This window comes from Cyprinus carpio, chromosome B25 (assembly GCF_018340385.1).
Source record: "Cyprinus carpio isolate SPL01 chromosome B25, ASM1834038v1, whole genome shotgun sequence".
Classification (NCBI taxonomy): domain Eukaryota; kingdom Metazoa; phylum Chordata; class Actinopteri; order Cypriniformes; family Cyprinidae; genus Cyprinus; species Cyprinus carpio.
This window is the reverse complement of record NC_056621.1, coordinates 19,668,975-19,684,138: the sequence shown is the minus strand read 5'-3', so window position 1 is coordinate 19,684,138 and position 15,164 is coordinate 19,668,975. Positions and strand designations below refer to the sequence as shown.

Below are 15,164 nucleotides of genomic sequence, written 5' to 3'. Positions count from 1 at the left end.
TACACAGGAGTGTCTGTGTGTTTTTAAAAGTATTACATTGTATATTAATAACAAAATATTTCGTTTTGTATAAGTTTATTCAGTTTTATATGCATATCATTTTTATACATAGTCAATCTTTAGGTACTGGCATCAGCATCATTTAATAAAAAAACACCCATAACAAGCAAACAGTAATTTTTAAATAATACTACATTTAATGATACCAAACTTTCTAGATATCACATTCATAAAGCGACAGACAAGTGCAGCCCTTTGGGCGAAAGATGAAAGATTCTTCAGTAGAAGACAGGATATTAAAATGAGGCTCTAGCTCTCATTAGAAAATAAAAAGACAATGTTTCAGGTAATTTGAACAATACGGTTTCATTGTGATTGCTATTAAACTGTAGGTTGACCAGCAATGAATTCAGAGCAATTACAAGACCTTTGAATGCCCCACGGAAATCACCTCGGGAGAGTTCTCTCAGTTTGCATTGTGCTTAAGTAACAAAATTAAGTAACAAAATTTAATTCTCTCTCTCTCTATATATATGTGTGTGTGTGTGGAAATTAATGTTAGCCAGCTGATTTCATGGTGAAAACAGCAGCTTTAGGCCACTGAAGGCAAACCCAAAGAATGTATAAGGTCAAAAAGGCTGTTGTGGGAGATCTGCAAGCTAATGCTTTCGTTGGGAAGAGAGGACGCTCCCTCCATTTGAGCTCTCTCATGAAATATACGGCAGATCAGAGGTACAACCTGTGGAGATGGAAAAGATACGCTATAACACTGAAGCACAAACAAAACAACTCAAAATGTGTTTCTGTTGTTCTTTGCGATATTTACTTTGACAGTAATCAGTTTCCTTTCCAGTGGTCTTCCATCTGGAAGCTTCTCTCCGAAGCACAGGTAGATGGTGTAATCCGGAGAACCCCGTCTGTTCTCTATAAAATCCTTTAGATCTGAAAAAAAAAAAACAGATTCAGAATGGAAGCACGCATTACATTTCAGCTCGGGTTGTTCTGGGCTATTTTTAACTGAACAACAGGACAGCATTTATAACATGCTTTCTGTTACAACAAAAAAGTTTGTAAAAACAAAGGAAAAACACTTGCGCTTAACATGGAACTCAATGAGTAAAGTGTACATGAGGCTTTAAAAGCATGGATTTGAAGCTTGTTAAGCCTTTGGTAAACAATTCTGTCACATTTTCCGTAAATTAAAGAAATTCATGGAAAGAAATTAATTCCCACCCCCACACAATAACTATGGTAACAGGGTGAAAAGGCTGAAAAATTATAAAATTAATTTCAAAATAATGACAAATTGAGTAACGGCGTTGTATACAGTGCTTTCCCATAAATAAATCTGTCACTTAGAAGGTGTTAGCTAGTTCGGGACCAAATTCTTTTTTAGTTAGTGATTAATGTATTTTCCATAAATTAATTGACTATGGTAACAGGGTTGAAAGATGCTGCAATTTGTGAAAAATTTAAGAAAACAATGGGATTTTTTTACTGGGGTTTTTTTTAATTATCTTTTTGCCATGGTGTAGAAAAGGGCCTAATGAGGCCACTGCCTGTATGTCAAAAATGATTCCTTTCTCATCATTCATACCTCTTGTGTACTTCTCAAAGCTGAGTAGAAGCTCTCTGGTGTTCTGATTCAGTTTTCTAGGCTCTGGGTTCTGGATCTCAGACGGGTTGCTGGTGCTGACGAAGACTTTACACTGGTCCTGACGGAAGCCGTAGATGCCTTGTTGGTTTACCTCCAGCTGCACGCCTCTTTGAATTTTGTCCAGGATGCGTTCGGTTAACTGGATCTGTCTTTGATCGATCAGACCCTCAGTGGATGGGAAGCAGATTGGCTCTCCTCTCAGCTCAGATGGCTCGCACTGGTAGTGAAACTGAACGAGTGGCGAACACAGGCGAGTTTTCAAAACTTCTGTTCTTCTGTAGTTGATCGAGATCTCCAGGTCACAGAAGGCTGGAAGGTTGCATTGCTGCCCTAGAAGTAACATTATAGGACATAGATAGTTTTAAAAATCATTCAAAATTGAAAAGAAAGGCACAGTCCACGCTACAACGATAACTGCACAGAGGAACAATATCGTTGGAATCACTTTTCACAGCTTTTCCAGCTGATGAACGATTAAAACACTGACAGCCAATCAGAATCCATCCAACTAAAGAGCTTTCGCATTTAAAGAGGTATACAACAAAACTGCAGTGCATGCTTAATGTTAACAATGTTATCAGATGTCGATGTGGACGCTTATATAGATATCGTTATAGTTATCGTTCTTGATGTGAGAATGATACAGCGTTTAGAAAAGCCACATATGCAATGTTCTTGAACGTCAGTGTTTCAAATACAACCAAAACTTTTACATGGCTATTCGTAACTATTTTATGTTTTAGCGAATTCGTGGCGGGTTTATGAAATCGAAAGATCTGATTTGTATGTTTTCGTACAATCTGCTTATGGCCTTCTGATTGTTGTGTCAAAAGTATTCTATGTTTTTATATGCCTATGCATACAGTCTAATGTGTAGCCTTTCAAAGTATTGAAAGCCATTTGATAGCATATGCAACACCCTCTAGAAATCTTCTTTGTCCAGTGTGTGCGCTATTTTGTTTCCATAAGTTATGACCGAAAAACAACAACTTTGTTACCTGTAGTGTAGAGCGGCGGTCCTGGGACAGGTGTGTTATTCTGAAAGGATTGAACATCGGAGTAGGGAGACTCGTAGTAGTTGCTCGAGGTGGTCGGAATGATTTGTTGGGAACCGGTTTCCCATGGTTGGGATTCTGTGAATAGAAATTATATTGTATATTGGTATATTGTGAATATGCCAAAACAAGAACTAATCCATCTATCGCTCTTCCTGCCGTCCAACAAAACTTGTTAATATAATGTTGTGTAATTTGAATGGTGTTTGCATGTGCAGAGTGTTATGGCTAGTTGCCATGGTGTTGTTTAAAGGGATACTCCACCCCAAAGTGAAAATTGTTATTAATCACTGACCCCCATGTCGTACCGAACCCATAAAATCTTCAGTTAGTTACTGTTGAATCACTGATGGCTGATGGGGTATTCTGATGATGCTTTTCTTACTTTTCTGGACCTTGACAATGTCATTTACTTGGCAGTCTATGGGACAATCACAAGCCTCCCGGTTTTCATCCAAAATATCTTAAGTTGTGTTCCGAAGACGAACAAAGCTTTTACGGGTTTGGAACAACATGGGGGTAATTAATTACAACATTTTCATTTCGGGGTGGAGTATCCCTTTAAGTTTTCTGGTTGGTTTTTAGAGAACTGCCATATGGGTACTTTGGTTCGTGTGTGGATTTGAAAGGTGTGGTCACGTTAAAAAAAGCAAAAAAGGTTTGTTGTCAATGGGTGAAGCACCATTCAAAAATAAATCACTTTTAAAGCAAGCAGCTTTTTGTTGGTCAACGAATCCGTGTGAACTTCAACACAAGCGATCACACAGATTCCTTTTGAAACAACTTGGTTTCCCCTGCAATTTTTTTTTTTTTAAATATTAGCACTATTACGATAAAATTATATCATTTAAAAAATTATTCTAAATTTAAAAAGGATAACAGAGGTGACACCACAACTATAACAATACTGTCACAGAGGAACGGTATTATTGCAGTCACTTCATGATTTTTTTTTTAGCTAATTTACGCATGCGGGAACTTTTTTGAAAATTCAAGATTGTGAGGATTCATAGCGAAATGACTGGATTTCAACCACAGACATTTTTAATATTACTATAGCACAATAGTTTTAAAAATCTTTCTAAATTTAAAAGAAGGTGACACCACAACCATAACAATACCATCCGTCACAAGAGGACTGATATTATTGGAATAATTTTCATAACATTTTGTTTTCAGCTGATGACACTTAAAAGCTATTTTCACTTTTGTGCAAAATTCTTGATTGTAAGGATTGAATAATTCAAATATTTTAAATATTGATACTATAATAATACATTTTTAAGAACTGTTTTAAATTTAAAAGAATAGTAAAAATAAGTAGGAACATTTCCACCCTCGTGCAAAATTCTCAATTGTGCGGATTCATAAATTCGATTGTACGGATTCCAAAATGACTGGATTTCCCCCACAAAATTTTATAATATTAATAAAGCATTAATACTATAATGATAATAATAAAGATATAGTCTTAAAAATCATTTTAAATGTAAAAAAAATTGTAAAGGTGACACCACAAATATAACAATATCGTCACAAGGGAATGATATTATTTGAATCACTTTAACAAACATTTATTTGTATATTTTTTTTTTTTTTCAGCTGACGATACGTAGGATAGTGCAGATTCTTATTGAAATGACTGGATTTAACCTACGAAAATTCACAGGGCTACAGTAAATGTGACCACACCTTAAGATGTTGGTTGCAAAATCATGGTTTGTTTCAATTGCTAACCCTAAATATAGCCATCATAGTGATTCTACCTGTGTGTTGATGATTTAGATCCATTGTCTCCACCTGGTTGAGCAATTCCTGCTGCATTAGACATAATATATGTTTATTATATTAAAAAAATATACATTATATTTTAGTATTATTTTAATATTATAACTTAATATGTAAAAATATTTTATATTTTAAATAAATTATCATTCTTTTTTATTATATACATATGATCATGTCAACAGCCAATCATAAATCTGGGCCTTACCTCCATTTCATCAGTCATGTAATTAGATGCACTGTAGAGATGAGGAATGAATGGAAGTTGATCTGGCTCTACACTCTGGATCTCTTGGTGATCTGAAGAACAAGATTAGCCAGGGTTTTATAATCAACTCATTTTCCCATGACAAGTGCAGACTGAGCAGTTTAACTCACTTTGAGGACGGATGATGCGATAGACTTTGTGTTGGTCGTACGGATCTTTGGAGTGATCCTCTAACATCTCGAAGTTTTTTAGACTATGAAGTGCACAACGGAAATTTGTCTTCCATTTCGCTTTGTTGTCAGGGTACTCATTGATCTTCCCACTGACCACAGCCCATGCCTGTAAAACACCAAAATTGCAACAAAGTCTATGTATAATTAAAATGCATTGATGCATCAGGTGTGAATGGCGTGCAACATCAAAGTCAAAAGGGGCGGGGCTTCCACTCAATAGGCACTCCTTTTGGGAATCCTGCCCTCTTTGGAGATCTCCTCCAGCTATATCCTGCATGAATCATTGATGCAGAAATGAAACCATGCTAAAGGTGATTGTGACGCAAGGAGGAGTTACCTTAAATATTTTAACATCGTCATCCCCAAGGTCTCTTCGCGAGTTGTGTTTCCAGGGGATCCGGAATATGTCATTGCCTATCAGGCACAATCCCTCATATGTCCCACTTTCCACCTGCTCTATGAGCCATGGGCCAAACTGAGGTTTGACATTTGCACTTCTTGAGAAAAACAAAACAAAACAAAACAATGGGTTTCAAACAGATCAGACAGATAGCTACTTAATGACGTCATCATATGCACTGAAACTTTTTTCTTATATAAATTTTAAATGCGTGATAATGTTTTTAACAGTATTAGTTTTTTTTTTAATAAATAATAATAAAAAATAAATGTTAATATTGATGTAAGATTAAATTGCCTCACATGTACCACCATATCTGCATCTCAAAACCTAGTCAGCTCATAGCTGTGCATCATAAGCGCGATAGGACTTCCGAATTAGCTCAAAAAAACGTTTTACCATTGCTAAACTATGTACACATGCAGCAAACTGACGTTTATGCTTTGTTTGTTTGTTTTTTACTGCGACACTGAGCGTCGCGTTTTTAATGCGCTTCTTTCATTGGCTTGTGAAAACGCGTCTTGGTTTTGAGAGACAGGCTATATTTTATAATAATCATAATTTCATCATCTTACCCCTGCGTCGCTGCCATGATCTCAGGTCCTGAAGCTGTTCCACTGCTTGGTAGTTTCCAGTGTTCTGGGGTTTCTCTCGTGTTTTATACACACTCGAGCGTCACACAGTAGGAGGAGGGTTTATCATGTTCAGTGAATTCGAAAGCAAAGCGAGTCCTGTTCGAAAGTAAAACTAACGTTCCATTAATGCGACGTCTTGCATCATCGCATCCGGTTTGATGCAAGACCTTTAAAACTAATAGTCTATTGTCCTTAAAATGCATTTCTTGCGCATATCAGAATGATCTCTGAAGGATCTCGTAACACTGAAGACTGGAGTAATGATGCTGAGAATTCAGCTTTACATCACAGGAATAAATTACATTGTAAAATATAAAATGTAAATTGTTATAATATTTCATAATAGGCTATTGCTGTGAAAATGTACCCAGTTTAAAAAGCCATGCTCTACAGCATTAATAGCCTGCATTTTTGTGTTGTTACATTGTTTTGCAGATGTGAATGTAAAAAAAATAAGAAGAAAGTTTAAAAAATGAGATCATGGAAAGTTAAGAACATGCTTGTATAGCCATTTAACATTCAAAACAACATATTTGTTACTGGTCCTGAATGTTTCCTTGACTTAAGAGACTCAAAGGCCTTGTTTATTGTGTTCGTAATATCTTATCAGAAAGTATAGGGCCTACGTCAGCTGTTGTGTACATTGTAGTATAAAGGTAAAGGACAAAGTCCTTGAACTACGTAGCCAACAGCATGTTGTATAATTACTACAATTAAGGTGCGTTCACATTTACAGTTGTTTGGGGAATATCTGAGAGAAATGTGTGAGAAAAACTTCCCCATGCAGATTTCGCTCATGTTCAAGGTGTTCACACGTATTCATCACAGTAAACAACAGAAATCTGCTTGTTTTTAAGGTGACTTCTGTGTGAAATGTGCTTGATTCACGCTGTTGACAGTAGACAACTGAACTGTTTTTTTACGGTAAATTTCGTTAAAATAACCGCGCCTTAACACTCAGATTACAATGGAATGACTTTTGTTACTATATCCACCCTTCTGTGAAATCATAACTACAGTGATTTACCTCGAGGCTTGCAGACGAATATGCTTTAAGCCTTGACTCATGTTAGTTTCAGTCTTGTTAGGTTTTTTTTCTTCTTACAAGTAGGCAATGTTTTAAACCTAGTCAAATAAGACTGTACAGTTTAAATAATAATAATAACAGTAAGCCTAATTTCAATTAAATCATTGTGTTCACTCTGTTTGGGGACAATATCACAGCAAAACCAACGGGGCCCAAATACTCCATTTGGACCCCACTGGCTTTAACTGTGTTAAGAAAAAGACATCCGTTGTTCTGTGTGTTCTACTGAAGATTTGGATGCATTTCATGATAATGAATGAATTTTATTTTGTGGTGAACTATGGCTTTAAGTATATTTTTCATGCTGTTACACAGTCCTATAGGAGACAGGCGTTAAATGTTAGTGATTGTAAATGCTTGGCAATGAGTGTAGTCAAGTCTATACTCATTCAATATACATCTAAATACAAATTTCAGCTTTATTGAACAAGTCTATGATTAAATCGGAATCATTAGTGACACAAGTCAACCATATGAGTGGGACTGTGATTATGAGACCGCAGTTTCAGTGATATCAAATTTTTTTGAGCAGGTGTTTGAGTTTCTGCACTCAAGCTGTTCTTTATTTCTCACGGCAGCTGTAAGAGAGAAACCTGAGAGAACCGTAGTAGTGCTGTTATAAATATTACACGTTCACTGCACTTTTCCCCTGAAGTTTGAGGTGCGTGTGTATGTTATTTAGCGATGGAAAAAGGAAATGAATCTGAGGGTAACTGGAGCACTTCTCTCTGCGAACTCCTCGGAAGAGCTTTCCTTAGACACAAGGTTGTTCCCCAACACCAAAGTCTCTTGACTCGATTTAGCTGACACGGGCCCTCGCATAAAATCGAGCAATAATGTGTGTTTTCATTTCCCTTTTTTCACGATTTCATGAAAAACAGCTAGAACGTTTTAGACACCTGTGGCTGCATGGAAATAAAAACCTAGGCCTTTTCAGTACACCATTACTGGAATCACATCTGGACCAAACTACACCCAAACTATCCCAAAACTACTCTGCTATTCCTGTGAATGAACGTTTTAACAGATAAAAATGTGTCATATGATACCAGCGCTTCATAAAACTAATGTGGGCTGTAGTTACGTTTTTGTTGAATCAATGAAGGTTTCATAATGATCAATGGTTGCTAATCCATCACTGCCCTCTACTGGAGATTAAACCACTACACAGTGACAACTTTCACGCTTAGTGTAACAATCAATTATGCATAGGCTAATTACATGCAAGTAACCATATAGTAAGTGCATGTAGTTAATGAATATTGCTCAGTACTTAAATGTATAATTACACTAGGGGTTGCACGACTACTGATTTCTGCTAGTCGATTACTTATTTAAAAAATACTCGAGTTACTCGACTACTCATGGTTCATGCTAATGTAAATCAATAGACATTAAATAGTTAATTAATAAATGTTTATTGATAAAAACGAATTAATTAATAGCCTAATGCAACAATTACATATACGTAAACTGTCAAAACTTTATAATTATGACATTACATATTTTAATTTTCATGTAACCAGTCACAAAATATCTGTTTTCGGATAAAAACAGTTGTCGTACAGTTACTTGGTAAGACCGTTATGACTATCTTTTTCCCCCGTAGTTATCACTGAACAAATATGCTGCATTAAAGTAAAATAATTAGTAATTTCAAAAAATAAATTAATCATATAAGCAGAGATGTCATGACAAACGTTTAGTGATCATTTGAACACGACTGAATGAATTCAAGGCGCACATTTTCATTACGCAGAATTCTCTAAGCGAGTCTTTTTGAACTTACTAAACAAATGTGCAAACCAGCAAAAGATAAAGAAGCAAACATAGAAAATCTATCTGCATCTAAGTTGATTATTAGCCTACTCTTGAGAGAGAACTGGCTTAGTTTTTGAGAGACTGAGACACGCACCGCGGCTGTTTGATTGGTGAGCGCGCTGTTTATTTCATTTATTCATGTATCATTTCGTAGCTTACGGTTTAAATAACTGCCTTTTAAATATATACAAATAATAGACCGTGTATGATGTATTATTATAGGTGATTTTACTCTAGCCAAGCTCTGATTTCTGAGAGATGCGGGGAGAGGCAACATCAATGCGGTGTTTAATTTGCGCTCTTTTCGTTCATAAAGTTTATATTCATTCACTTCACACACTCATTATTGCGTGACTTTAGAGGTCTGTGTATAATATTGCGCTGATCCCCTGGATCAACTGTTATCTAGCAAACACCAGACTTTGCCAGCCTCAGCCGAATATTCAGGCAGAATTATTCCTAATCCGTTATTCGTTTTTTAAGACATTATCCGTGCCATTTCGGCTTCGGGCACACCCCTAATTATTAAATTACATATTTTAATTTTACATGTAACATAGAGAAAGTGATAGAAAGTAACAGCTACACGCAATATTGTAATCTTACAATTTGTGTTGTAGGCAAACTGTGCATGCATTATGGTTAATGCACGCTCGAGTAGTCGATTGTTTCCGACATCGCCGACTAGTGGTTAAAGTAGTCGATCACTCGACTACTCGACTAGTCTATGTAACGCCTAAATTACACTGTAACAAGGACACGTTAAAATAGTGTAACCGAATATATTTTCTGACTCTTTGTATTTTTACATCAAGATTATCCTTTTTTTAAATCAACGTGATAAACTAATTAGGACAAAAGTAATCTAACAGTAGTCTTAAATGTGTAATGTAATGCATTACGTTGCGGACTACAGTTTTTGTCATGTAATCTGAAATCAGTAACGGACTACAATGTAAGGAATCTACCCAGTCATTTTTGTCTAGCTGAGCTTTTTAGATTCAGATTTCAACAGCAGGTGAAAATTGTCAACTGTGAAATTAAAGTCAATTCTGTACTACACAGAGAAATAATTTAAATATTTATTTATACAGTGTGTTTATTTGCGAAATGTTACATGTAAACATTGCTTTAACATTTTTACAAATTTCTTGCTTCTGAAGTCATATCTACTGAACAGAAAATTGAAGAAAACTTTACTTTTACAATATACTGTCTGTCTGTATGTCTTACTATCTGTTATTTAAATAGAACTGTTATTTGTTAACCCTTTCAATTCATTAACATTAGTTAATGCATCTGGCATCACAAACTAACAATTAACAACACCTAGATATCAATATATATATTGTGTTATATACTAATATATAATGTTAACTATACAGGATTATTTTAACATTTCAAATTGTATGGATTAACATTAGGGATTTATTATTATCATTATTATTTTAAAATCTGTATAATGCTTGTTCACATTATATAACTCTATACTTTGAAAAGTGTGCATTAAGTTAATGCAGCTTGCCTCTGGTTGTTTCAATAAGTTTTGTAAAGTATTATAGTATGTCTAAAAAGGGTAATATTTTAAGTATTTGAGGTCTGAGATGTGGGAACAGTGAAGAGAGAAAGGGAAATCATTTTGTATTTTAGGTCAGCATTGCGGTCTAATCAGCCAAAATGGATTTAAATAGCTCGCATAGCACTTCATCTTTTATAACATGGGATTTTGAACGAATACATTCAATATTGATTTTTGTCAAATGTTGCGACAAGATTATTATTTTTTTTTAGTGGAAAATTACAGTTTTAGACATATAAGGTAATAAAATATACACATTAAAAACTTTAAGTATGTTTTGGAAAGTAATGGCACTCTTTACCACTAGATGGAGATAGGATTCCGCCAATACACCTGTTTCTATATTTCTACTGCTCCAGCTCTAATCTAGCAATAAAGACCAGCTATAGTGGAGTGTTAGGGGAGCAAATAAAACAGCAGCACAGACTGCCTTGATTTGTTTTGACTGAATGTGCACTCTGTTCACTTTCAAACAAAGCACGTAGTATTAAACTAGAACGAATTTCAACACATATTTCAAAATTGCAATTTGAAGGTACCGAAGAAATGTTTATCACGTGACTTTTTTTATAAAGGCGAAAAACCACATTTTTTTAATTAAAAAAAACATTTTGAAAGACAAAAATCTAAGAAAAGTTATGTAATATGATTAAGAAATATCAGTAACACTTTAGTATAGCGACCAATTCTCACTATAAACTAGTTGCTTATTAGCATGCCTGTTATTAACTTTTTGGCTGTTTATAAAGCACATGTTCTGCATGACCATATTCTGCATCCCTAAGCCTACCTAAACTTAACAACTACCTTACTAAATATTAATAAGCAGCTATTTAGGAGTTTATCAAGACAAAAGTCAATGTTAATGTATTGTTAATATCGAGAATTGGACGCTAAAATAAAGTCTGACCGAAATATTCACGGTTCCTAACTTGATCTTCTGCTGGCTCACTAGTCAAATGCAAGCAAATCAGTGAACTCGATCAGGCTTTCTTGCTCCTCTTAAACCGTGCAACTACAATCACCAGGTTTAGTCCAGTTTGAGGACTGACGTCAAATTCATGCATTTTCTTCAATAGCCTATTTGTAATAAATCAAAGTCAGCAACAGCATGTTTACTAGACTTTTGGGTTGCACTTTATTTTAAGGTGTCCTAGTTACAGTGTAATTATGCATTTAAGTACTGAGTAATATTATATCAATACTTAGGGTTAGCATTAGGTTTAGGGTTACTTGCAATTATGCATATAATGTTGTTTTTTTTGTGGTGCGTGTTGTAAGGAGGACATTTTAATATAGTGTTTTAGAGTTTTTTATATCCTTTTATATTAGCCTATACTTTTTGCATGCATTCTAATGCATGTCTTAAATCATATTTCTGTATGTTGGTATCAAATCTGTGTTGGATTTAGCTGCGCAAGAGAGGACAGATCTAAACCGAACCCTTTCAAAGACTCATTGTTATTTTCAAAAGCATCTATAAAGCCATTCGTCTTTTATTCCGCACATTTTGTGGTTTCTCATTCAGTTTAAATCCACCAATGGGCTTTGAGGCTGCGGATATTGGGATGTAAATGAGCACACCGCGCGTGCTGGCGCAGTGAAAGCGTCCGATTGTTTATTGAGCTCGCGGAGCCACGCGCCCGGCTCGCGGAGCGTCACCCGGCGGGCGGAGTCCCGCGCGAGAAGCGTGCGTCTTCAAAGGGGGTGGGGTGTCCGACGCGTGTTGAAAAAGCGGAGAGCTGCCAAAGTTTGTAGCAGAAGCGAGGGACCACAACACCACGCGAAGGGCGCGAGAGTCGTGCGTCGCTAGTTTTTTGACAGTGACACTGGATTTGTTGTTCGAGAAGATTTGCCCAAAAACATGGATGCTGCGCAAAGTGCATGCAACGCGTCCGTCATCCTGCAAGATTGCGCGCAAACCAAGTCGAAGGTGCTGAAGAGACAGCGCTCGCGCTCGCCGGAGCTGTTGCGCTGCAAGCGGAGGCTCGCGTTCAACGGGCTGGGATACAGCATCCCGCAGCAGCAGCCCGTCGCGGTGGCGCGGCGCAACGAACGCGAGAGGAACCGCGTCAAACAGGTCAATATGGGATTCCAGACGCTGCGCCAGCACGTTCCCAACGGCGCGGCCAATAAGAAGATGAGTAAAGTGGAGACGCTCCGCTCCGCGGTAGAGTACATCCGCGCGTTGCAGCAGCTGTTGGACGAGCACGATGCGATTTCTGCCGCGTTCCAGTGCGGCGTTCCGTCGCCGACGCTCTCCAACGCGTACTCGGCCGATCCCGAGTCGCCACACTCCTCCTATTCATCCGATGAAGGGAGTTACGAGCACCTGAGCTCTGAAGACCAAGAGCTGCTGGACTTCACAACATGGTTTGATCGCTACTGATGAGATTTGACAACGCTATCTCACGACCAATTCGTACGTATTTTACGAGGTGGCTAATTCGTACGAATTTGTACGACCTCACTCGTACGATTTCGTACGATTTGGCTAGACCCCACTGACGGGTAGGTTTAGGGGCGGGGTTTGGTGTAGGTCATTCGTACAAATTCATACGAATGTGCAACTCGTAAAATACGTACGATTTGACAGAAATCGTATTAATTTGTACGAGTGTGGTCGTACGAATTCGTACGAATTAGCCACCTCGTAAAATATGTACGAATTGCCGTGAGATCGGGCTGGATTTGACGATCCTCACTCAAACGTTCCTTCACGTGACTGCTGGAAAACCCAGATTATGGAACGTGGTTGTTGGTTTTTCACTGGTCCAAGATGATCTAGAAACCAGCTACTGTGTTCCAAACAAACCTGGACTCTTGTAAACTTCACAGATGCTGCTTTGTCGACTCTACAGGCAGCAGTCTGGGACGCTGTGGCTTAATGGTTAAGCTGGAAAAGGTTGTAGGTTCGAACCCCAGTGGGGCCGATGAGCTTTACAATTGCGAAACAAGTCAAGACTGCTGGATGAACACATTTCATAAGTGCAATTGTGGGCATGATATGTTGACGCAACTGATGCCGTTAAGATGAGACCAACTTCCCTAAGAATGTCAAGCTAATGGGAATATTGATTATTATTACCTACAACCAACTACCAGGTCTGCTTAAGGACCTAAGTTGAAATTTGTACAATAACTTTTTGTATTGTTAAAGATGAAGATATATTTTTGTAAGTGGAGCACAACAGGCTCTTTGTGAGGATGAACGCTGTTAGATTGTTGTAATGATAATAATAACCGTTCAGTTTAGATCAAAGTTGTTTTTAACACTGGAGGAGAGTTGATCTGTCGATCTGTATTTATCAAAATTTTATTGTCTAGATGTAGTTCTTCCTGTGAAACCATACACGGTGGACTTTTTCAATGCACTTGTCCATTTTTTGTAGTGTACATAAATGATTTTAACAAATATATTTTGTGCAAATGTTTTATAAATAAATCTGCTCTATTTATACGTACCTCAGTGTTTCTGGTTGATTTTCAAACTCTTTCAAACTAAAAATAAAGGTTCTTTAATGGCATCGATGGTTCCATGAAGAACCTTCAACATCCATAGAACCTTCTCAAAGTGGAAAAATGTTAAGAAAACTGTTCACTAAGGGTCTTTTTGGAACCAAAAATGGTTCTATGGCTTTGCTGCAAAAAACCCTCTTTATTTTTAAGAGTGAGGTGATTAAACATCCCTGTGGTTGTGGAAGCATCACAAAACGCCCTTTTTGTCTCTTTGCAAAGACACTCTACGTAGATTGGCTATTTCCACCCTTTCTAGGGACAGTTTTGCGATGACAAAGTTGGGTTAGAATTCTCATCTGAGGGCAATTGTTCTTTTTTTATTGTCAGTGTATAACCCCAACTGAGTTTTTCAGTCCTGTTGAACCAAACCAAAGATGCCATTTTGCCATTGTGCCTTCCAACAGGTGCCTTTATGCATTTCTATATGCGTAATGACACTGCTTATTGTTAATAATTGAAATAATCACTAATCACAAATAATCAATTTCACCTGCAGGCTTTTACATTTCAAATGGGTCCAATAAAAACTCAAAGATCTCATTTAATGGTCCCTCAGTAGGCAGCCCATCAAGAGTTTTAATGGATGCAGCTCATGCATAAAAACTTTGATTAGTTTCAGTGGTTGTAAAAGGCAAGATAAAGATCTATTAAGCTCCTCCAAAAACAGCCACATGATGCCCCCCATCCCACGTGAGGGGGGCACCGATGCCCCCTTGGCCCCCATAAAGAGTTTTTCTAAGCAGGTGTGAGCCACGTGCCTGTGTTTGGTGGGACACATCTGCTCCACCCCATTGGCTAGCTGACGAACCCTCTCGGTTGGAGTTTTAAAAAAATAAGGGAGTGATTTATGACGGTAATTATTCATCTCTTTATGGATTCTTCTATATCTTTTAGGGTAGCAAAAGAAAAATATCCTCAGCATAAATCACCTACTAGTGGGCTATTGTTCAATTTTGAAATATAGTTCATCTTCACTGACCTTCATGGGGTACGAAATGATGCGTCACTGTGTTCAGTGCTGGGCCGACTTTAGTTTCTAAGAGAAAGAACACTGGAAGTGTGATTTATGTCATGATATTTAGTGCAAATTGACTGGATATTCAAGTGCACCCCCAGAAAATTAGAAAACATGCTTGGGTTTTTAAAATAAAATCTTTTCATCCAGATTAAGCATGAATAACCTGG

The 15,164-nt window shown here is 37.1% G+C and overlaps 2 protein-coding genes across 3 annotated transcripts; one reads left to right on the top strand and one right to left on the bottom strand.

Moving 5' to 3' along the window:
- Nucleotides 1-58: 58 nt before the first annotated feature.
- Nucleotides 59-6,068, bottom strand: LOC109070803 (interferon regulatory factor 7). Of its 2 annotated transcripts, none has more exons than XM_019087315.2 (9): nucleotides 5,914-6,068; nucleotides 5,276-5,435; nucleotides 4,876-5,044; nucleotides 4,706-4,797; nucleotides 4,479-4,530; nucleotides 2,656-2,790; nucleotides 1,598-1,987; nucleotides 827-942; nucleotides 59-739 (listed from the first exon to the last, which is right to left on the bottom strand). In XM_019087315.2, exons 1-9 carry the CDS (start codon nucleotides 5,928-5,930, stop codon nucleotides 593-595), a joined length of 1,278 nt encoding a protein of 425 aa, XP_018942860.1. In that variant the 5' UTR covers nucleotides 5,931-6,068; the 3' UTR covers nucleotides 59-592. The 2 variants fall into 2 exon arrangements, with proteins under 2 accessions (XP_018942860.1, XP_018942861.1); XM_019087316.2 differs by having other exon boundaries at nucleotides 5,276-5,432; nucleotides 5,914-5,981.
- Nucleotides 6,069-12,067: 5,999 nt separating this feature from the next.
- On the top strand, nucleotides 12,068-13,924 carry LOC109099755 (achaete-scute homolog 1b-like). Its single transcript, XM_042753391.1, has 2 exons — nucleotides 12,068-12,852; nucleotides 13,149-13,924. The coding sequence occupies exon 1, from the start codon at nucleotides 12,325-12,327 to the stop codon at nucleotides 12,847-12,849; it is 525 nt and encodes a 174-aa protein (XP_042609325.1). The 5' UTR covers nucleotides 12,068-12,324; the 3' UTR covers nucleotides 12,850-12,852; nucleotides 13,149-13,924.
- Nucleotides 13,925-15,164: the final 1,240 nt, after the last annotated feature.